The sequence below is a fragment of the Drosophila sulfurigaster genome, chromosome 2L (assembly GCF_023558435.1).
Source record: "Drosophila sulfurigaster albostrigata strain 15112-1811.04 chromosome 2L, ASM2355843v2, whole genome shotgun sequence".
In the NCBI taxonomy this organism is placed as follows: Eukaryota; Metazoa; Arthropoda; class Insecta; order Diptera; family Drosophilidae; genus Drosophila; species Drosophila sulfurigaster.
In genome coordinates, this window is record NC_084881.1 from 26,227,931 (window position 1) to 26,250,810 (window position 22,880).

The 22,880-nt window shown below is 39.3% G+C and overlaps 2 protein-coding genes across 2 annotated transcripts in view; one reads left to right on the plus strand and one right to left on the minus strand.

The window, feature by feature from the left end:
• LOC133837573 (uncharacterized) overlaps window positions 1-22,880 on the plus strand; it is a 155,287-nt gene that overhangs the window by 78,085 nt on the left and 54,322 nt on the right. The window lies entirely within an intron of this gene.
• Window positions 2,261-10,135, minus strand: LOC133837563 (protein tiptop). The gene is made up of 3 exons (XM_062268372.1): window positions 8,871-10,135; window positions 5,019-7,513; window positions 2,261-4,469 (listed from the first exon to the last, which is right to left on the minus strand). Exons 1-3 carry the CDS (start codon window positions 8,924-8,926, stop codon window positions 3,832-3,834), a joined length of 3,189 nt encoding a protein of 1,062 aa, XP_062124356.1. The 5' UTR covers window positions 8,927-10,135; the 3' UTR covers window positions 2,261-3,831.

Sequence of the window (22,880 nt, forward strand, 5' to 3'; positions counted from 1 at the left end):
TGTTTCTATGTTAAGAAAGAAAGCTACAATCGAGTTTACTCGACTGTGAGATACTCGCAATTTATTTTGAATACAAGTAAATCAGTGCTATATTATACTATAAGATATACCAAATGACACAAAAATACTAAATTATACCAAAGGTATATTTAAACAAATGAATATAAAGATATACCACACTTTAAGCATTAATTTATCACAGCGCTGTCTCAATTCAAGCAAAGTAGGCACATAATTTTGGACATTACTGTGCATTAGCATTTGTTTCAATGCTCAAAATTTGATATTTCCGTCAGCGCCTCGAGCGTTTTTTGTTGTCAGTTCACACACACACACACACACATACATACGGGCAGGGAGAGATACACATGTGCCCCGCCCACTTGTATTTTGTGAGAAAGGCGGGTCTCGCTTGTTGGCTTATCAAAGAGGCCAAAAAAAGTGAAGTGACACTTTTCAGAATTTATGTGTTTGTATCTCATTAAGCGAAACAGTAGAACAGTCAAAAGCGAAGGGCAGGAGGGGGAAGGGGAGGGGCGGCCCAAAGGTGTTGCAGCAACTTTTGGTGGCAAGCAGTCTCAAGGAGAAGAAGAAGAAGCAGCAGAAGCAAACCGTCGATGGTAAGCGAAAACTTTTGTGGCAAAAATTATCTCGCTTAACACAAATGTGACACCAAAACGCCTCATAGCTCCCACGCCCCTCTCTGCTACTCCCCCCTCAAGCTTGTGTGTGTGTGTGTGTGTGTGTGGCACACACATCATAAATTTTAAGTGAAAATGAATCCTTTGGCAATTGAAGTTTTTGGAGGAGATTTCGCTGGCGTTTTGCGGATCGTCATCAAAGTCAGATATGAGACACACACAAATGTGTTTGTGTGGGGGAAGTATGTGTGTGTGTGTGTGGCAGCTCATGAAGTTCGCATCTTAATCCTTTGTTGCCCATAAATCAGCGAATCGCGCTCACATTTTGCGCATGTTTCTCTTCCTGCCCCATGTGTTGCTCCCTTCCCCCCTCTTCACCTCTCTCTCTCTCCCTCCCTTCATCGTGCCTTGCCACACATGTGCTGCCCCATAATTCAGGTTTAATTAACTTGGCGTGTTTATTAGCAAATATTAGTTTACAATTTGATTTGCTGCTCTGCTGTCTGCTTCACAATTGATGCAAATTCTCCACAATTCCACATTGAGAATCCTTGAGGAGGATGCTAAAGGAGGTAAAGGATTACATTTGAGGTTAGGGGAAGTTGAATAAAAAGAGTTTCAAATCAAAATAGACTCTTCTAAGTAAGTTTTTAAAATTAGAAGGCTTTATAGCAACTATCTTTTTATTAAATTTAGAAAAGTTAAAAAGTAAGGTAATAAAAGTGTAAATTAATAATCCCTAATAAAATAAAACAGTTCATTTGAATGTATAAAGAAGAGTGTTGACTAATGAGAAACGAATTTTAATTTTTTCAGCAAATCAACAAATTCCTTATTTAAAAACAACTATATAAATAATAATTTTGTTTTGTAATAAATAAATGTTCATTTGTTGAGGACAACTACAAAATGAATTGTTGAAAAACCTTTCGCTAAGAAATGTAAACTTTCTACATTTATAATATAATTAATTTGATACTTAAAAATTACAAAAAAAGAGTTTATAGAAATTAAAAAATAAAAGAAAATAAAAAAAAATTTTTTTAATTATCCCAAAGGTGATATAATAATTTTAAAATAGCTAAAAGTTTCCCAATAAATAAAAAGGTAGCTTGAATTTATTAAGTTAAAAAAATAATGCAGATATTTTAGTCGAATTTAACTTTTTTATTGAATTTGAAAATTATTAAAATCATAAAAATAAAAATATTGATAATAGTGCTGAAGAATCTTTACACTAAATTGCGACTGCCAAAAGAAATTCATATTTTTTAAATTTGTCGCCAATAATTTCTGAAATTTTTCGAATAGTTGGAAAATATTCTACAAAATTGTATTGCAAATTTGATGATGATTAAAAGGATTAATATGCTTTTATCTTTGTGTACTAAATAAATAAATTAAATACAAACAAAAATCCATTGTAAACTTATAAAAAATTTCTGCAAATTTTAGAATTGTTTGAAAATAATTTCTAGAATTATTCCATACTATTTTATGTTTATGTCAAAAAGTAATTGAATAAATTTAATAGAAATGAAAATTTCATTTCGAGTTCAGAGTTCAAATCATAGTTCAGAGATTAAAAACAATTGTTGCGTTTTGTTTTTGCATTGAAATGTTTATTGCATTTTTCGTTAGACTTACTTAAGAACTAGGCGAAAAGGAAGCAAAAGGAGTTTTAAAAATAATATCACAAAAACTCAAATACAAGTCGTATACAGATACAGATACAGACATATCTTCTATATAATATTATCATAAGTTAATCTTTTTCTTTTTAAATTAGTTTAATTTTGTTGCTGATGATGTTCTTGTTGTTGTTTTAGTTTTCTTGTTGATGACAATGAAATGTTTGACATTTTGTTGCGTTAAGTTTTTCATTTGTTTTATAGTAGGATTTTTGTCCTTTTCATAGTTGGAAGTCTTAGGTTTAATCTTAGGTTAAATACATATATTTTATATATATAATAGGTATACATTTCTTATTCTTCTTCTTCTCGTAGTTCTTTTTGAGATTTGAGTGTTGTTGGTATACATTGTATTTAATGCTCGTATATAATTAATATAGTTAAGTATATAATTTGTTGTTGTATAATTAATGCGTATACATGAGTTGCCGTGATTACATTTTGATTCTTGACTTTTTTTATTAATATAGTTTAATTCTTTAATAATTCTTAATATTGGAAGGAAAGTGCTAAATCTCTATTCAATTATTTACACTCCAAAAAAAACTTGCCTCTTTGCTTACTAAAAAACAACTTAAAACAAATTGTATTTATTTTTCTCACTCGTAAAATGAGTTTAAAATTTTTTTTTGAGATTTTTTTGTTGTTTAAAGTTTTTTACGTATACTGCGTTGCATTTTTGTAATTACTTAATATTAATAAATTTATTAATTTTATGTTTTCTTAATTTTTTGGCACGCTTTTTTGACCAGGAACCGCAATTTGTTCATACAAAATCCACTCAATTGGTTTCGCTCTCTCTCTCTCTCTCGCTCGCTCACTCATCACTCGATTTGCGCTCAAACCGGTTGCGTTTTGTTGCTCAATATATATCCCCCACCCATTTTTAGCATTGTTGTTGCTACTGCTGCTGTTGTGTTGCTTGCTGCTCCATCCAATCGCATGGGTCAGCATGCTTTGCTTTTGTATTTTGTTTTTGCTTGCCCGTTTGCGTTTTCGTTTCGTGTGTTTGTTGTTTTTCACTTTGACGAACTGTTGTCGTCGCCTTTCGTCAAACTGCTGTGCACACTACAACCGTCTCGCTCTTGCGCACGCCTGCAATCGCAACTGTAAGAGAGTGTGCGCGTGTGTCTGTGTGTGCGAGTGTGTGTGCGTTGTTTTTGATGGACAGCAGTTCGTCAAAGTGGTGGTAATTGAATTTCGCACGAGTGGCGTGCGTGTGAATGCGATGGCATGCTCTAGCTGTTTCTGTTGCTGCTTGTGTGTTTTGGCAAACAATAAAACTGAGAGACGTCAGCGCTGTGACGTCACTACCCCAGGCACCGGGAGGGGAAATCTGTCTGCTTATTCAGCAAAGTAGGGGAAATGCTTCTGCAGAGAGAACGTCTTGCGAGAGCGACAATTGAGAGAGCTTAAGTTGTGCTCTCTGCTTGCGTTCTCTTTGCGTTTTTGATCGGAAATCAATGCAGCGGCGAGCAGCGATTGCACTTAACCTCACTTTAGGCATTCTTCGAGGACAACTGCTTGGCCAGCTCCGTGTACTTTAAGAACTTGGACTGCGGACTCTCATCGTATAGCGACGTCGACGGCGACGTCTGCGGCAGCTGCTGGACTGCCGGCGTTGCCGGACTGCGCGATGCCGAACGCTTTGGCGAGGCCATCGGCAGCGATTTCGGTGACTGCGCCGCCGCCGGCGACTTGAGCTGCGACGCCGCTGCTGCTGATGTTGTTGTTGTTGTGGTGGGCGAATCCTCAGCAGCATCCTTGACGAAGTGCACCTTGGACAGATGGTGACGATAGGCGCCCTTCGATCCAAATGGCGTATCACAAAACGAGCACTTGATGATCAGCTCCCCGCCTCCCGCTCCTCCTCCGCCGCCTGCTGCTCCCGCTGTGCTCGCACTTAGCACTGCCTCGTTGCAGGCCCAGCTGAAGGCAACCAGATCATTGCCTCCCACTCCACCTAGACCCAAGCTCGGTGTAGTTGAGGAGGCGGAGGAGGCACTGCGTGTGTTCGAGGCTGGAGGATCAGTTGTCTCGCAGAGCTTTTGCAATGCTGCCAGCGGATGTGCTTTCGGTTTCTTTGAGTTGCCATTTCCAGTACTGTTGTTGTTGTTGTTGTTGTTGAAGCAAAGTCCTAAAGGAATAGAGAATAAGGGGAACATTTAGGTTAGGTTTAATGAAGGGTTAATCTTGGAGTAATCCTAAGACGAAAGGATTTCAATGAGTGTGTCTGGTAGTAGAAACTTCATTATTCATTTCATTACTAGATTAAATTGTCTGATAGAGTAAAAGAACCTTGCAACCTCGCAGGTTTACCAAGTCCTTGCTTTACCTTACTACTTTTATCAATCCTGAGCTTATTCCCTGACTCTCTTTTCCTTTCCTTACCATACTACTTTGTTGAATCCTTAGTTTGTTCCTTGACTCTCTTGTTTTGTTTAACTTCTTTGTTCAATCGTTAGCTCATTCCCTGACTCTCTTTTCTTTACCTCACTACTTTGTTCAATCCTTAACTTATTTCCTGACTCTCTGCCTTACCTCACTACTTCATACAATCCTAAATTTATTCCCGACTTTCTTCTAACACTTTCTAAGATCAATAAACAAAAAAGGCCACACTGGGATCAAACCTTTCGACCCCACCTCAAGTTTGACTCACATTAAAATTGGGTTTGCCACTTACCAGTATTATTATTGTTGGTTTCCACGCTGCTCAGCTGATCAAACATGGAGTTAAGAGCCAGTAAACTTCCACTCTCCGCCAGGTTTGTTGTCTGGGTAGCTGGCACAGCGGGCGGTGAATTGTTCGAGCGTTCGCTGCTGGCGCTGGGACTTCCCCGAGCATTGCCCGTTACCGAGTCCATGCTGAACTCCTTCTTGACGTTGATGAGATGTCGACTATTGTTGTTGCTAGTAGCTTCCAGCTCCTGCTCCGCCTCGATTGGCTCTGATTTGATGCTGCTCGTTGGTGGTGGAAGCGAAGGTGTTGCTACTACCGATGATGCTGGCGTATCTGGAGTGCGACGTGGCGTCGCCTGCTGTCGGTCCGGCGTATAAGCGGACTCTACGCGGCTAGCCGAACTCGATTCACTGGCACTGCGATCCCTCGAAGGATACGAAGAACGCAACAACTGCATCTGCATGACCTGAGCATCCATCAGGGGCTTTGTGTAGTCACTGCTGTCGTCGATTCCCAGACGCTTTAATATGCTAGCTCCTAGCGGTGTGCCAGTCTCTGGATAACCAGGGGCTAAGCGTCCCACACGCGATTCGAAGCTCTTCTCGATCAGTTGCTCGAGGGCATTCAACACCGAAGGACCTCCGCCTGTGGAGGAGCTATTGCTGGGCTTCTCCGACTGCATGCTGGGACTGGCGAGACGCTGTTGCTCTCGCCTCGGGGGAATGGGAATACTGTCGCCCAGGCACTTCCTTATATGCTCCACAAAAAGTGCCGTCTCAATCTTGCTGCCGCATTTCTCGCACGTTATTTTAGTGGCCGCTGCAAAGTCCCGCAACGGTTTTAGGGCCGAGTCAAGGCCACCTCCGCTTCCGGAGCGTTCAAGCTCGAGGAGTTTTCGCACTGGGAGCGATTTCTTGCGCTTCTCGTTGCGTGCTTGACGTCCACGCTTTCCTGCGCCTCCTGCGGTCGGAGCTGGCGGCGAAGCTGAGGAAGAAGCGCAACTGGAGGCGGCATTCGCATCCTTGTAATGCGACTGCTGAGCCATGTGGGTGCTCAGCTCCTTGAGCGTAGCGAATGCTTGATCGCACACCTTACAGGTGAGCACAGCACTCACACTGGGCGCTGTGGGCGTGCCCCCTGAGGAGTTATTCCCTCCCACTGCTGCAGAGGAACGCTCCCCGTTCGAGGGGCGTTCGTCACCGGACTTCCAGGAGATGATCTGCTCCTGCGATATGATGTTCGTGTAGTGCTGAGTCTCCTGCATGTGGCTCGTCATCTCGGCCAGCGAACGGAAGCTCTGACCACACCACATGCACTTGAGTATCTGTCGGGTTTGCTCCGCTCCCTTGCCCAGCCAAACGTCCTGACCACGCACGAGTTTGCGAGGCAGCGGCATCGTCTCCTTGATAAGCATATTCAACTCAGACTTGGAGGAACTTGAGGATGTCGACGAGCTGTTGCTGGAGCAATTCGAGCTGTTGGTCGATGTGGCATTGTTGTTTCGCGATGCCGACGAAGGTTGTGTTGTTCCTGGGGTGGAATTCGAGTTGGAGGAGGGCGAAGGAACTTGGACGCCGCAATGTTGCGTCTCCTTCATGTGGGTGGTGAGCAGGGCGAGCGTGGCAAAGCTCTGCTTGCACCAGACGCACTTGAACACATCCTTGGCCGCATCGGCACCTTTGTTCAGCCAATGCGACTGCCAAGCGCTGTGACGTCCGCCTCCCGAAGAGACCCCAGCTGCTCCCACTGAACTGTTGTTGGAAGCGGGAGTTCGACTGCTCGGCGGCGGCGTCTCCAGGCGACTCATTTCGCTCATCTTCTCCAGTGCTTTGGTCGCCTCACTTGGCGCGAGTTTGCCACTTAAACCTGCCGCTGACTTGGCTGCCACAGCTGCCAAATAGGGATTCAAGGGAGGAACCCAGCTGCCAGGTGGCAAGGGCGATTTGTAGTCGCTTCTTGGCAACTTCCTAGCTGGGGAATCCTGCTCCAGGTTCGGCGTCTGTCGCTTTCGTGTGCTCACCGACAAGTCCAAAGGCGCGGACTCCTGATCCGCCAGCTCTTCCTGCTCCTCATCGCTAGCGGCTGCCTCGCACTCCGACGTCGCTCGCTTCCGACTAAAGTCGAGTGCAGGAGGTTCTTCCTCTTCGTGGGGATTACTGGCAGCTGGCGAAGCGGCCTGTTGCGTTGCCTGTTGCACCAAGGAAGCTGCCGCTGCCAGCGGATTGGTCAGCAGCAGATGATTCTGTTGTGCGGCAGCCAGATAGGCAGCCATCGCAGCGGATTGCGGAGGCAACAACGCTGCAGCTGCCGAGGGAGCCAAGGTGGCGGTGAGGGGCAGACCCACCGGGGAGGCGGCTGTGGTGGGCGTGGGCGTCGGTGCGGGGGTCAGACAATCGTTGGCCGAGCAGTGCGATTCATTCGATGGACAACGCGCATCTCCAGCGCCAGCTGCCGAGGCATTCGACTCCCGGGATTGACAACGCGGACTTGCCAACTCGCTGCAAAGTTGAAAGAGAGAGAGAGAGAGAGGGAAGGAAGTTGGGTTAGAGGAGTTATTTCATGTAAATACAAAAGTTTATATGGATAAATAATAGATGAGATAACTAGATTGTGAAACTTTATCACTTAAGCTTATCATTTAAGGAAATATTATATTGGGATGAAATGATTATCTGTAATTAAAGAATATCTTTTTAATGGAAGTTAAAAGAAAGCTAAAAGTATAAGTGAAACATACGGAAAGTCAATCTTATGAATAGTATTCATTGAATACCACCTATCAGAAGCTTAATCATCAGTTTTTATAATACAAAACTTCACGTCTCTAAAAGGTCAAAACATATAATTTCATTATATCATTATTCTTCATATTCATAAAGAAGTTTCTTATCACAAACCATACTGTAACTATTTCTTTCTATGTATTTTTATTACACAAATGTGTAAAATTATTTTTAAAAATATTTTCAATTGATTCTCTCAATGTATTTATACTACAATAAATGATAAATTAAAAATAAAAATTGTATATCCGAACATTTAGTTCACATATGCATTCTAAGTAGAAAACTTTTGTAGCACAATGTTTAAAATTTCTAAAAATGTTGTGGAAATATTGTTGTGAATTTCAATTCATTATCAAGAAAGCAAATGTCAAGAAACCCAAAATTAATCAAACAAATGAGCCAGCTGGGATTTGAAAATATTCAAACATTATTTTGGTTGTTGAGGAAACTGATAAGAAAAGTATGTCAAACGTTTTAAGATTTATAAACATCAGATGACGTCAAAATATATATGTTTTAATCACCAAACAAACTTGCTGTCTTTAATTTGAACTTGAAACTACCAAATTATAAATAATGCTATAAGAATTATTAATAATGTATATATAAAATGTATTTTTAATGGCACTTAAGAAATAAATTATTAACAATTCATTTCAAATGGACTAAATATTATTTTTTAATTATAATTAGCGCCTTATATAAAACTGAGTGTTAAATTGTTTTTTAATATTTAAGAAGTGTAGACTTTAACTCTTAATACATTTATTTAATTCTATTCATGTTTAAAATGCTTCTAAATTGATTGATTTGTCTTTAAAAAATTCAAATTAAATCTCTAAATATAAATCAAGAAAATCTAAAAATATCGTATCAAAATAAACCAAAACACAAAATATTCCAATATTCGAATTTAGTAAAGTAATATAAACTTGCTTCGAAAATAGAAACTTCTATCACCAACTTTAATAAATAATTATTTAATCACACTAAGATGAAAATAAATAGATTAATTAATTGAGTTGCCCCCACAAATGACGCACTCTTAATAACGTAACGGTTAATTCACCTTGCACTCAACGCCTGGCGATAAATCTCTAGCATGACAGCCTCGTGTAGCATCATTTTGACGTTTTTATATTTTTGTGTTTTTTTGAGTTTTGAGTTTCACTTCAATTTTGTTGTTGTCTTTGACTCAAAGTTTGCAAGCACTCACTCACTCACTCTAACTCTCTCTGTCTCTCTTTCGTAGCTCACACTAATTAAATGTTCGCATCGATTCGCTTTAGTTGTAGTTTCTGTTGTTGTTTTGATTGTTCTTGTTGTTGTTGTTGCTGCTGTCTTGGTCACACTTTCGTTATATACGCGAAACGCACTTAACTAAGCCAAACACACGCATACAAATACCAATTCCAATACAAATACAAATACACAAGTTCAAATACTAATACAAATTAAATGTATTTAATTTTATTTTCGTTTCACGTTTGAAATTCTTGAGAGCGGCGCCGTCGACTCAATGTCTGCTTGCCTTGTCTTCGTGTATGCGAATGTGTTTGTGTGTGTGTGTCTGTGTGAACGTGTCAGTTTCGTGTTGAGCTTCTATCAAAAACACACACGTCAAATAAATCAAATGTCACAATGGGGCGGCCGGGACGAAAACGCGCGACGTCCCTTCTCACTCTTCTTCTCTTGCTGCTTGCTCAATATGTTTTACTGCCAGCACGTGTGTATTAGTGTGTGTGTGTGCTTGTGGTTGTGTAGTGCAATCGACGTCGTCGTCGTCGCTGCTGCTGCGGTCAACTGCCGCCAATTTCCAAGGCAGAGCAGCTTTGCCTCTACTTCTTCCTTCTCCTTTGCTCCTCCTTGGCAAATGCCAACAACACACGCACTCCCCACAACAGCTGTGTGTACGTCTCTGTATGTGTGTGTGTGAGGCTATTAATTTAATGATTTACTGACGCTTGCCACAAAATTTATTATTATTCTTTTGCTGCTGCTGTTGCGTATTTGTGTTTTTCTTTTTTTTTTGATTATGATGGGGAGACTAGAAAAACGCGCGCGACTCGCGAAGCGGTTATGAAGTTTAGCACGGAATTTGAACTGAATCGGTTAACCGGACCAAGCAACTCATTAGCGTCGACTGATTGACACGCGCACGTTGCAATTTTGTGATGGGTCAACAACGCTGCCGACAGCACGTCACGACGTTACTGCGCTGCTTCGACTGCTGCTGCTGCTACTGCTACTGCTGTTGAATTCCTTGCGAAAAATTCAACAATGAAAATATGCGACATGATTTCGTTCAGCGCTGCCGTTGTCGACTAAAACATCTTTTTGACACTGACAACGTTGAGAGCTGACAGCAATAGCAACAGCAGCAGCAGCAGCAGAAGCAGCAGCAGAGGCAGCACCAGCAGCAGCAACAGCAACGACAACGTAGCGAGAGCGAAACAAATGAGCGCGCGCCATGGCAATCAAAATGAATTGTGGCGTGCACAAAAGTGAGAGAGAACCGACGACGTTTTCCCCATTAATTTGATATATGCCGGCAGCAGACAGAAAGAGAGCGTTACGTGTGTGCCTCTGTGTGTGTGCGTGCTCTGAGAGAGCAACCTCTGCTGCTGCTGCTGCTGTGAACGTAGCGCATGCGTCGACGTTGCCAGCTGCAGTTTTGTTTTGATTTATAGCCCTTTGCCGTTTGACGTTGCGAATGAGAGGAGAAAGCTTTTGGCGAAGAAACACTTGAAATTGAAACTGAGACAAATGGGGAGCGGAACAACTGCAATGGCCGTGAGAGCAACACACACAACTCCTTCTGAATGTGTGTGTGTGTGTGTGTGAGGCAGAGAGCGCGCTTCACACCGTGAGCGAGAGAGCGCCAAGCTGTGCAGTGCGACAATGTGCAGTGTGACAGGTGTTTGTGTGTGGGGGCCGGTCTGGCTCACCAACTGTCTCGCTCTCACGCTCGCCGCTCTCTTTGTAGCCGTTGTAGTTGTGGCTGTGCATTGTGTGCAGCTGGTCAAACGACTGTGGGGGTGAGAATGTCGCCAGTGCGTTGGTGTTAGCGACGCTGTTGACGTCGCTGCCGTTTAAATCAAGGTTATTTATTGAAATTGAAAATGAAGCGCAGCCCCAAAGCCAAGGCAGCGCAAAAGTTTTGTTCGTTGTTCTTGCTGTTGTTGTTTGCAAAATCGCCGTTGCATCGAAATACGCAAATTTACAAATTTAATTCTTTTACTTTTGCCGCGTCGCGTCGTGTTGTGAAAAAAAGTAGAAGAACATGCTTAAGCCCAATTGTTGAATGCGCTGCGCTGCGACGTCGCTGCGCTGCGTTTTCGACTGGAATGGGGAGTTAGCGGTTCATCGTTTCGTTTCGCACGTGACAAAGTCGTTTGTGTATGCGTGTGTGCGCGTTTCGTGAGTGCGTGTGTGTGTATGTGTTAGTCAAACGTTGACAATTATGAGCGCCTTTGGTAAGTGTTGCTGCTTATGATTTGCATAAATTAACTGTACTTTTAAGCTTAGATTATTTCGCACTTTTTTCGCCTCCCCCTTTCCTATCTTCTTGTGTCGCTCTTTGCACTTTGCCTGTAATTATTTTCCAATACTTGTGCGCAGGCAACCATTACGCATCTTTATTAGTTTCGTCAAAACTTAACGAAAGCTACGCAAGCACACAAAAAAAGTAAACGACAGCGACGCGTTTGATTTTCTCGACACTTTCCAGTTGTCTTAAGGGAACTACAACTGCTTCCAGGCTTTGACATGTAAAAGCGAGGTAGCGTCTCATTGAATTTGTGACGTCACACTAATTATATTAAGGGAAATTAAGTTGAAAGGCTTATTGAACGTTTTGATTTATTTGGTCTACATTTTTCAGTTGAGTTTACAACTACTTCCAGTTGTAAGATTGTAATCAGTAGATTTTAATTATATTTAGAATTTAGTTTAAAAAATATTTGAATTAAATTAAGCACATCTCTTTAAAGTCTAGTCTACAGCTTTACTGTACATTTGTTCCCCCCTTTTGTCACCCCTCCCCTTCGGCATTTTGCGTTGCAGTCGCGTTTATATCTCAAATATCTGTAATCGGATTGACAGGTCCTCGAATATCGCGGCACCTGACAATTGCGGCCAAAATGCAACGCCAACTGCTGTCACACGTCAAAAGTTGGATTCGCTACATATTCATTTTTTTTTTTTTTTTTTTGTATATTTTTGTGGGCTAGAAATGTGACATACCGGAATGTTACCAATCCCCTTCTCTTCGCTCTCCTCACTGCCCCCATCTACCCGTCTCCCCTCCACCCCCTTTTGTAGCCACGCTCATCTCGCAGCAACATTGTATTTTGATTTCAATTGCACAATGCAATTTTTTTTTGTGTATTTGCATTGATGAAATGATTTGGGGGAGGAATAACTTTGTATGCTAGGAGAAGAGAACGTGGGGTCGGCATGCAAATGTTAAGCAAATATTATCCAAGCATTAAGCAAATATTTTCAGTCTTACAAAAAAGTAAATTTTTTATAGAATTAATTGGAAATTGAATGCATCTTTGCCTTTTTATGATAAAGTTAGATTTAGTATAAGAATTAATTTTATCAAATTAAGTTTAAAAATTAATTTTATAAAATTAGTTAATGATCTTATATTAATCTATGATGAGATAAATTTGAAAATACATATGTATAGAGTGACATAACCTCGAAATTAATTCAAATAATAGATTTCTTTAGTCAATTAATTTCAACTATAACGTTTATAACGATTTCACCAAATGATTATAATCTTATATTATTCTTAGATGAGATAAATTTCAAAATACATAGGTATAGGATAACATAACCTCGAAATTAATTCACAAAGCGACATCTGAGTGTTTGAGGTAGAACGACTGGAATAGAACACAAAAGTTAAAGCAGGTCCTTGATAGAAATTTCATATTTAAGGAAAGAAATAATAGTTTCGCTTAGAAATACTAACTTAATCTCTCATTAATAATAATAATAATTTCATTTTTTGAAATTATGGAATGGAACACTTCCTTATTTTTCCTCAATATTTAACTTTAAGGCAAAGATTGATTATTTCTATCTTTTATCATTGATACCGATCCATTCTTCCCTCTCCTATGTCGGATCATTTGAAGTCCGAACCGAACCCGAATCGAATCGAATTGGAATCGATTTAAAATGAATGCGAACCGGTTAAACATTGATTTAGCTCGCCCACATGGAACTGTTTGGTCTGATGCTGATGCAAGTTGCAAGTTGCAGCAGGTTGCAGGTTGCAGCTGCAAGCTGCCAATTCACTGCCACAAATGTCATGTAGCGCGTCCGCTTCTATTGCAACAAACTGTGGCAGCAACAACGGTCACCCAATTCCAATTCCAAGGTAATAAAAAAAACAACAAAGTTGTTGTTGTTGTTGTTTAGGCGTCGGTTAACGTCAAAAATCGAATTGACACACGATTTTATCACACGCTGTTCCATTCCATTCCATTCCCCGTCCTCGTCCGCATCCCTGTCCGCGTTTCTCGTTGCGTTCCATCTGTCAAACGGATCTGAAATTGCCGCATGCAATTTTCTGACACCTTTGCGGTGACGGACGTTGACGTCGTCGTCTCTCATTGTTGTTGTTGTTGTTGTTGCTGTCGCCGACGCGGCGACGCAGCGTCATAAAAGCTGTAAATGCCTGGCGCCAGCCACGCCCCCTCCTTGCCTCCTCCACCGCTCTTCATGCACTGACACTACGAAAAATGCGTCAAAAACATTTGTTTTGTGTGCAACTTTTTTTTTGTTTTTTTGTTTGCTGTTAAATTTAGACGCCATCCGTTGCAGCATTGTTGTTGTTGATGTTGTTGCAACAGGCTTGCAGTTACATTCTGCCAGCAATAACTTCATATTTGAATGCCAATCCCCCCACTCCCTTCTCCTTCCTCATCTCACCGATTGCCCAATTGAAATTACGAGTGAAAAGTTTAAATCAAATTCATGCAACATTTTCTATACATTTTTCCAGTATCAAAACCGAACTGAAATGAACCGAATTTTTGTGTTGCAATTGTTTATGAGTTGTGGCAAAGCGTCTGTCAGCAATTTTTGGGCAACATTTTCGACTGCCGCGGGTTGTTTTTGTTTTTCTGGTTTTGTAGCTGGCAATTAATTTGCCATAAGACGCAAGGCAAGGGGGTTTTTATTCTAAGAGGGGTGCAACGCTTGTTGTTGTTCAGTCCTCAACTTTGAGCACAGCTTTGACTTCGACAGCTCGATTTTGTTGGGTTTTTACAATTGAAGACAGAAGTGAGGGTCAATTTATTTCGAGTTATTTTACTCTATTGGAACATTTTAAATTTATGATCTTACTATATTATAGAAGGCATCAAATATTATTCCAACTAAATATCTCTCCTCATACTTTGATGTCCACACAAAAATTTCATTATCAACTGAAAATGTTAAAATTCTTCGAACTTTGCCATTATATATTAATGTTTAAATTAAATCTCTGTTTTATAATTTACAAATTTTAAATATTAAAGATAAGGGAATAATATTCATAAAAGTTATTATAATATTTGTTGACGTTCCCCTCAAACTTATGATCATATTATTAAAATCTTGAATTATTATTATCTCTAAATTTGTCATTAAATATTTCCATTAAAATTAAATCTCATTTTAACATTTTTATAAAAATCTTTATAGTTCTAGTTGATTGTAATAATAATAATAATAATCAGAGTAGTTCTTTTTATTTCCCTTTTGACATAGAAGTTTCTTTAAAGTATTCTTATATAGTTCCAAGAATTCTTTAATATTTTCTTAATTGGAATGTCTACTACTATTTATAATCTTTATCATATCTTAAGCTAGTTCTTTCTACTTCTTCCTACCTCATATAAGGCTTTGATATTTTTAATCACCTTTCAATGTTCTGTGAAATTTCCATCTGTTCCGTCCGTTTAATCGAAATTCCGAGCATATTGCGGGGGCCAGAGCTTAGAGTCACATTATGGAAAGCTTAGCAAACATTTGCCACATTCATCAAATTGGCAAAAGGACCGAAAACTACTTTCCCCACTCCCCCTTCTCCTTTAACCCATGACTTGGGCAGAGCCAGACAAAAACACAACTCAAAATACAATTCATCTGCATAAACATTTGCGGAGCAATTGAAAAACAAACACGAACTCAGAAAACAGAGAACAGAGACAACAACAATAACAGAAATTACAAAAACAACAACAACAACGAGAATGGGAATAACATTGAGACAAATATGGGTGAACAAGAAGTGTGAATGTGAACAGTAGCCACCCTGTGACACCCTGTGCGCTGTTCACACAAATTAACAGGCAGTCAGCACGATGGCACGATGAAGAAGAAGAAGAAGCTGGTACATCATTGGAATGATGGAAACCTCTGACTGTCTCAAAAGTGATGAAATTCAAATGAGCGAAACACAGAGCGAAAGAGGAAGAGAGAGAGAGTGTATCACAGGGTGCTAAGGGAGAGGGAAGCGTAACGAGGCCAAAAACACTAAACTCTAAAACTGAATGAATGAGTGTCAAGTGTGATATATCACCGCAAAAACAAGACCATAAGCATGAGTGATAAACGCTCTCTCTGTGTGTGTGTGTGTGTGTGTGTGTGTGTTGTCTGTTCTCCTCTTCTCTTCGCTTAGCGTTGCTTAGCGCACAATAACAACAACAACAACAATGAGAGACACACACAGTCAAACTAACACACTCACAGATATGCAGTCATAGACATGTCAACATGTTGATGATGGTAACTAACTGAAGCAGCGCGATAAACCAACGAGCGACAACGGAAGAGACAGAGACGAGGACAACGCACACGACTTTCGATGTGTGTGTGTGTGTGTGTGTGTGGATGCCACACTGCGAAAGGGGCAAGGGCAGCTCCATGTTGGGGGGCAGGCAATGGACTCGGTGGCAACAGACCGAGGCAGCAACAACAGCAAACACTAAATGCTGCACAGTGGTGCGAAATAGTATAGAAAACTAGCTGAAAAAGTTAAATGGCAAAATTAAAATAGAAAAAGAAAGATGCTTAGATCAAGTAGAGTATTTAAATTGAAAGAATTTTAAAAAGTATGTAGATATTATTGTAGAAAATATTTCTTATGAAAAAGATCAAATAAAAAGCGGAGCTTATCCTGGGATAGGAACTTTAGATGCTTTTTAATTCCTTTTTGTCATCACTTAAGAAGATATTTATTACTAAAGAACTAATAGAAGATATTTATATTTTATTAATACTAGCAAGGTAAAGCTAAAATGATTACAATACATTTACAATTTTTTTGATATACGATGTTATACGAACTTATGCAGAATCTTTTTATTTTTAGTTTGAAATATACCAATTTTTCCCTTAAGAAATTTAAGAGATATTATAAAAACTTTTCATTAGAATATAAGAGATTTTTCTTCTATTTTTAACTATGATATGGGCAATGATTGTAAATTCGTTTGGGACATTTAATGTAAAAATCTTTTACGAACTTTAGTCTATTTTTAGTCTGTGTTAAGTTCAGCAAATTATTTAATTTCATTATTTCATATGGCAATGGAATTTCAATAGTTTCAAGTTTTTAAAATCATCTTATTGAGATTTCATTTCAATACAACTTTCCTTAAGCTAATTATTATTAACAAAAAATTCGTAAAAAAAATTTCTTTTTAATTTCTACAAATGAATATTTGCGAATGTTTGTAACCACTGTGCGTATCGCGCTTCAAATGCTTGCAACATACTGCGGCAATCACGTGTGATGAACTGTGGCGCAGCTCAGGCTTGGGGGCAACTTCATGTAGTTGCTGTTGTCGTTGTTGCAGTTGTTGTTGTTGCTGTTGTTTGTTGGCAAAAAGGCGTCAAGGCGTTTAAGCCGAAAAACAAAAACTGGCTACTAGGAATTCATTGGCCAAAAACAATGCAATTAATTTCACTTAGCCGTCGCCGTTGCCGCCGTGAATGATGATGCTGCTGCTGCTGTTGCTGGTGGAACGACAACGACAACGACAGCAACACAACTGGCAGTTGGTGATGCTGATCCAGTGACTCCAGTTTGCAGCATGCGGCATGTGGCATGTGGCGGAAGTGTCAACGAGCGGCTTTCACTGAGCGCCTGTTGCCGGTGATGAATTTCATAGTTGTTGATTTTATGATTGCCGTTAGATGTTGCTGCTGTTGTTGGCTGTTCCTCTTGCTTTCAGTGGGGAGGAGGTGTGGCAGGGGGGCATGGGGCAGGGGCAATGGTAGTGGCAACAACCGGGCTGTGTGTTCATATGTGCCTCGCTTTTTACAATTGTCAACTTCAAGTTTATTGCTGTTGCTGCTGTTGTCCTTGTTGCTGCTGTCGACTGTCAACAACAGTTTGAGCTCTCTTTGTAAGGCATGTCTATGTCTCTCTCTCTCTCCCCCCCTTGCTGCCCCTCTCTGTCTCTACCTCTCTTTCAGTCAGTTGCTGGTTGCTTGTTGCCTCCATCAGCAACATTCACATTATGCCGCATGTCAAAGGACGGACACTGTCACATCGTGAATCCTTCAACACCAGTCGCCGTCTGATGACTCTGCTGACTGCTCCTCCCCCCCCCCTCTTGGCTGTACTCCCAGGCTGGTCAGGTGCCCGACCATGTCGGGACGCTTTGTGGTCCAACGCAAATCTAAGCAATTTGCATTGTTGCTGCTGTTGCTGTTGCTGTTGACGATTTGGCCACCGCTGGCAATTTGTGTGACCACAAAGCGACACCTCCCCTCGCCTTCCCTTTGCCACCCCTCGACTCGCTTCGTTTCGCTTCGTTGTGGAGGCCAAGGCCAATATCAACACCAAAACCAACACCTCATCTCATCTCATCTCAATTCGGTAGCTGCGATTTCTGCTGGCAAATCGACAATGTGGCTGATGTGTTGGCCAGATTTGATTTGCCATATTTGTTCAGCGTTAAAAGTTCATTTCAGTTTGATTATCCAATGTAGTTGGATTGCAAATTAACGAGCGTTTAAAAGGGGAATGCAAGTTCAATTGATTTAAAGACTCGACTTTTGTTTGCTTGCTGACTTGAATGATGAGTCTTCAGTCATTGGCTTAACTTAGTAAAGTATTCGAAGTATATTTGAGATAAGTGTAGATCTACTATCTCATTAATAGTTCATAAAAATGTTTATTGCCTACATATGAACATGTGCTTAAACTAAATTTTAGTTTGAATAGAGGATTATGTGTTGTAAGTGGTTATTTACAGAGGCGTGTAGCTAACATCCGAGTGCTTACAGAAAACTGTTAATTAATTAATATTTCTAGATCAATAATATTTAAACTTAAAATACATTATTGTAATATGTATTATGAAGTCGAATTTATTGGGGTTTATTTCGGTTTTGAAGCAAGCTCTAAAATTTAACTCCATACATTTCAAATTGTGCGTTTTATGATTGATTAATTTCAGCAATTAACTTCTAATAAAAATGTTTTCTTTTATAAGTTTTTTTAGGACTACTTTGAAATACATTTCTGCTTTGGACTAGAAATTCCTAATGTCTTTGAATTGGCTCAGCACAAAGAATCTTTATTTTAATTATAGATAGGTTTAATTGAATTTTTATTTCAATTTAGTAACAATTAAGAAAGCTGTGAGAAACAGCACTCTATGGTATATTATGAGTGTAGTACTATATAAATATACCATATACAGACTGTGGTATAATTTTAGTATATTTGCGGTACATTAATTTGGTATATTTTAAGAATAATACCGCACTGTTTTTTCTTTTATGGGTAGCGAGTACGTTATAATCGAGTGCACTCGAATGTAGCTTTTTTACTTTATTATTTAAATTTAATAGACATAATTATATTAGACATATAATTTAAAATGATAATTCAGAAACAGATTCATTAAAATTTTAATTCTTCTTATTAATTATAAGTAGAATTTAGTATAAATGTTTTTAAACCCTTGGAATCTACCAACAAGAACTGAGATCTTAACAAGAAATTCCCCTAGACCAATCGCTCACAATTCTAAAGCCTTTAAAGCCTTCTCAATTGGCCGCCAATCGCAAAGCGTCGAGCACTTTTCACACCGAAACTGATCTCGCTGCCGCATTCATAAAGTTGGCTCAAATGAAATGCCGTTTGTCAAAACTGAATCTGCTTTTGCTTCTTCTGGCTTATGGTTATGGCTTTTGGCTTATCTGTTGGCCGCCATCGTGATGGCCTCATCATATTTTTGCAAGATTTTTCAACACCAGAATGCGAGGATCGTTTATCAAGTGGACACCGCACTGAAGGATCAGAGAAAGAGAGAGAGAGGGAGAGGGAGATAGAGACAGATAGTTGGCAAAGAGAAACGCGAATAAATTACGCACATCTGTCAACTCTTGAATTAGCCATTAAGGCACAAAATGTGCAACATTAATAACTGACACGACGCTCGATTTGATTCGAGAGAGACAGCAAGAGAACGAGTGTGAGAGAGTGAGAGCGAGAAGCGTGTTGCACATGCGCGCTATGTCAATGTCAACGCGCAAACAACAAAAAGTGGATGCAACAGCAGCAGCAACAGCAACGAGGAGAGAAACGCTTGCGCAGCGTCCTAATTGAAAGAAATTACTTTGAGTCGACCATGTCATTTGTCAACTTTTTGTTGTGTGGACTTAGCCAACAGCAGTCAGCAGTCAGTAGTCAGGAGGAGTCAGCAGTCGGGATCAGCAGCTGTGGGAGATACAGCAGAGATGAAGAGAAGTGGAGGGAAAAGTATGTAGTAGGTGATATTATGATTGAAATTAATACCACGACTCGAAAGTGCTGCTGAATTGTCAGACTCTTTGACTTGATTGTTAGAACGCGACTCGGGCCATAAATGATTCTGCATCCTTTCTGCATTGTTAACTTCTACAATGCAAAGCAGAGTTTAAGCCAAATGAAAACCCTGAGTTGTTGGAATTACAGATAAGTTTAAGTTACATAGGAATGGAATTATACTCGTAGAGAAGCTAAAAGGGTAATAGGGATAATACATAGCAAAGGAATTACAGAGAAGTTAAAGAGAAATATAAGGAGAATTAATCGAATGAACTAATGAAATATTTCTCATATTTGTAGAATAGAAAAATGTATAAATATTTCTCATAATTGTAGGAAATAATCTAAAAATATATCTGATAATTGTAGAAAAGAAAAATATATTATATATTTCCATTTAAATGGAATGATTTCAGTAAAGAATATGTCAAAACTAATGTAGGTTTGTGGAAGTTTTTAAAACACTGATACATTGATAATAAATAGAAAAATTAACTAAATGCAGTCTTAATCTAATGAGGTATTTTGCAATTCTCTTAAAATTGAAGGAAAGATAAATATTTCAATCATATTTTTTATCTGAAGTAATTCAGTTTCTATTTTCTAAAGTTTTAAGAAATATTACAATAGATCTTATTTATTCAAAACATGAAATTATTTAATTGTTGAAGTAATGTATTCAATAATTAAAATAAAAATAGAGATTTTTTTTCTTAAACTTTTAAATTCTATAATATAATATTTCATTAATTGCATTGTAAACGGGAATTAAAATTGAGTCCTGATAATATATTAATTTTGTTTTAAATCTGAAAGACATATTGTAAAATACAATTTTACTACTATACTTCAACCTAATTATTCTCTAGGCCTTTTATAAATACTGAAATTAAAAAAAAAAACTTTAAGTATTTCACACTTATTTTCACGAATTTCAAGATGATTTGCAAATTAAATTTTTACGTCTTAACAATTTATGAATATATTCTCAAATGTGAAAGAAATATTTTTGAAAATTATTTTGCTTAATAATAAAAGACTCAACTCTAATTATTTAAAAATGTCTCTAAATTCATTGAATTTCAACCAATATTAAGTTCTTTTAATAATACTGAAATTTCACATTCCAAATATTTCAATTAGATACTCACTAAAGTTGGTATATACTAAAAAAAAATACTACAAGTAGTAGCACTCATTTTGAATTTTCATGAATTTCAAGTTGATTTGCAAATTAAATTTTCACGTCTCTATTTTTTTCTTGTTGCCTGCAATTTTGGACGAGGCGAGAAAATTGTGAAAATGCTAATGATACTATCAGGAACAACTTGAGGGGTTGGGGGTCAGCTGCACTCACACAGACACACACACACACACACAGAGGGGCAGATCAGACACAGACGAAGCGGACACACTCGAAATTAAAAGCAGAGTATACAAGTTAAATTAAGACACTCAAAAATGATTAAGAAATGCGAAAAACAAAAGGCAAATGAAAAGAAATTGCGTAGGAAAGAGGAAGGGAGACAGAGTGAGGGGGAAGGGAAACAGCACAAAAGGAATGAACATAAAACCAAAAATGGGCAAATCTCCTGTCTCTTCTCTCTTCTCCTCTCTTCACTTCTCTCTGATGATGGAGCAAGATGATATGCCCGCGGGAATCGTTGCTTGAGATGAAGCTCAAGCTCAAGTAAAAGGAAAAGGAAAACGTAGAAGTAAAAGAAATGTGAATGTGAATGCGAATGCGAATGGTATAAAGAGCCAAAAACTGTGAAGTGAAGCTAAGAAACTGAGAGAGAGAAAACTGAGAAAGAAAAGCCAAATGCCAAAGCCCAAAATGAGCAAAAGCGAGAAAAACACATTTTGTAATAATTTCATTTTGCAAATGACGTGCGAGTAACGAAACAAAAGAAATTAAATTTAACATAATACAAAAGGAGAGGCTCCCTCTGGCGGCCAGTAGCATTAGCAGAAGCTGAAGAAGCAGAAGAAATGTTTGTGCCTTATGCATTATGAAAGTGATGTCTAAGTTTGAAGTCCGCACAACAAACTATTCTACACAAAACGCGAATTGCGTTGCCTTCTCTTCTTTTTCTTTTTTTTTAATGTCAACGGGAGAATTATATTATACATAGAGCTCGGGCAACAGAGGTGCAATAAAATTTTGCCTCACTAATGTGAGGAGAGCATGGGAGAGAGGGGAGTGGGAAAGTCTGCCCCAGACAGACGTTGATAAAAACTCATTTCAACTGATGGCCAACTGGACGGACTTTCATCTCTCTCTGTCTCTCTCTTCTCTCGCCTCTCCTCTTCAAATGCCAAATGGCAATGGCAAATGGCAACCAATGGAGCGTTATGGCGCCCACCCAGCATCCAATTCCCCAACTCTCTCCGACTCCTTTTGCTGCGCATTTGACGACTTCTGACATGACGAGTGCAAATGCTTGGCGAGTCTCGACTCGACTCGACTCCGCTGCTGACGTTGGCAAGCTTTCAGCTTCGTCCTGCTGCTGCTGCTGGCTGCGTTATATTTTAATATATTTGATACAGACCATTACTTTTAACGATTATTTTCTAAAGTAATTACGTTTCAAGTACGAAATATGAAGAAGCAAAACGGGGGCAGCGTCCGAACACTCGTCTCACATGGCTAGTGGCGGCTCTCCACTCCCCTTGCCTCTTCCCTATCCCCTTCCCTCTGTGCAAAACATTAAAATGAAATGTTCACACAGCGAACTAACGACAACGTCGCCGGGTCATCGTCTAGGCCCAAGTTCTTCTCCCCCGCCAAAACCCTTTTTTGACATAGCCATGAATTTCACTTTGGAAAGGGTTGCAAAAATAGATAGAGAAAAGAGTAAGAGGAAAGGGAAGAGGAAGACGAAAAAAACATGTAACAAGTTGGCCACTTTTCGCCGTTTTAATGAATATTACTTTTGGCTTTTAATATTTGTTGGCATGCTAAGAAGCTTCCCCAGCAAATCTCAAATCTCAAATCTCACTCTCTCATTAGTTCTCTTAGGTAAACTGAAACGACGATGGGGGATTATCAGACTATAGACATTGCTTTCAACTACATATGATTGAGTTTTATTAGAAAACGAGCTTAGTTATTTAATATGGGCTGGGCACAAAGGTTTTTCGAGTGTGTTTTGGCACTAAGCCGAGGTGCGAAATAAAGCTTATAATGATTAGGGTGAAGGTTTTTGAAAGCATCTTAAAATTGGCAAAGGAACACCT

What these genes read in the sequence shown, in the direction of transcription:
- LOC133837563 (XM_062268372.1), bottom strand. Translation starts at nt 8,926, where the DNA reads ATGATGCTACACGAGGCTGTCATGCTAGAGATTTATCGCCAGGCGTTG. An exon ending in CGCCAGGCGTTGAGTGCAAG is followed by an intron (nt 7,514 to 8,870) that starts GTGAATTAACCG and finishes TCAACTTTGCAG; the next exon opens with CGAGTTGGCAAGTCCGCGTT. An exon ending in AACCAACAATAATAATACTG is followed by an intron (nt 4,470 to 5,018) that starts GTAAGTGGCAAA and finishes CTATTCCTTTAG; the next exon opens with GACTTTGCTTCAACAACAAC.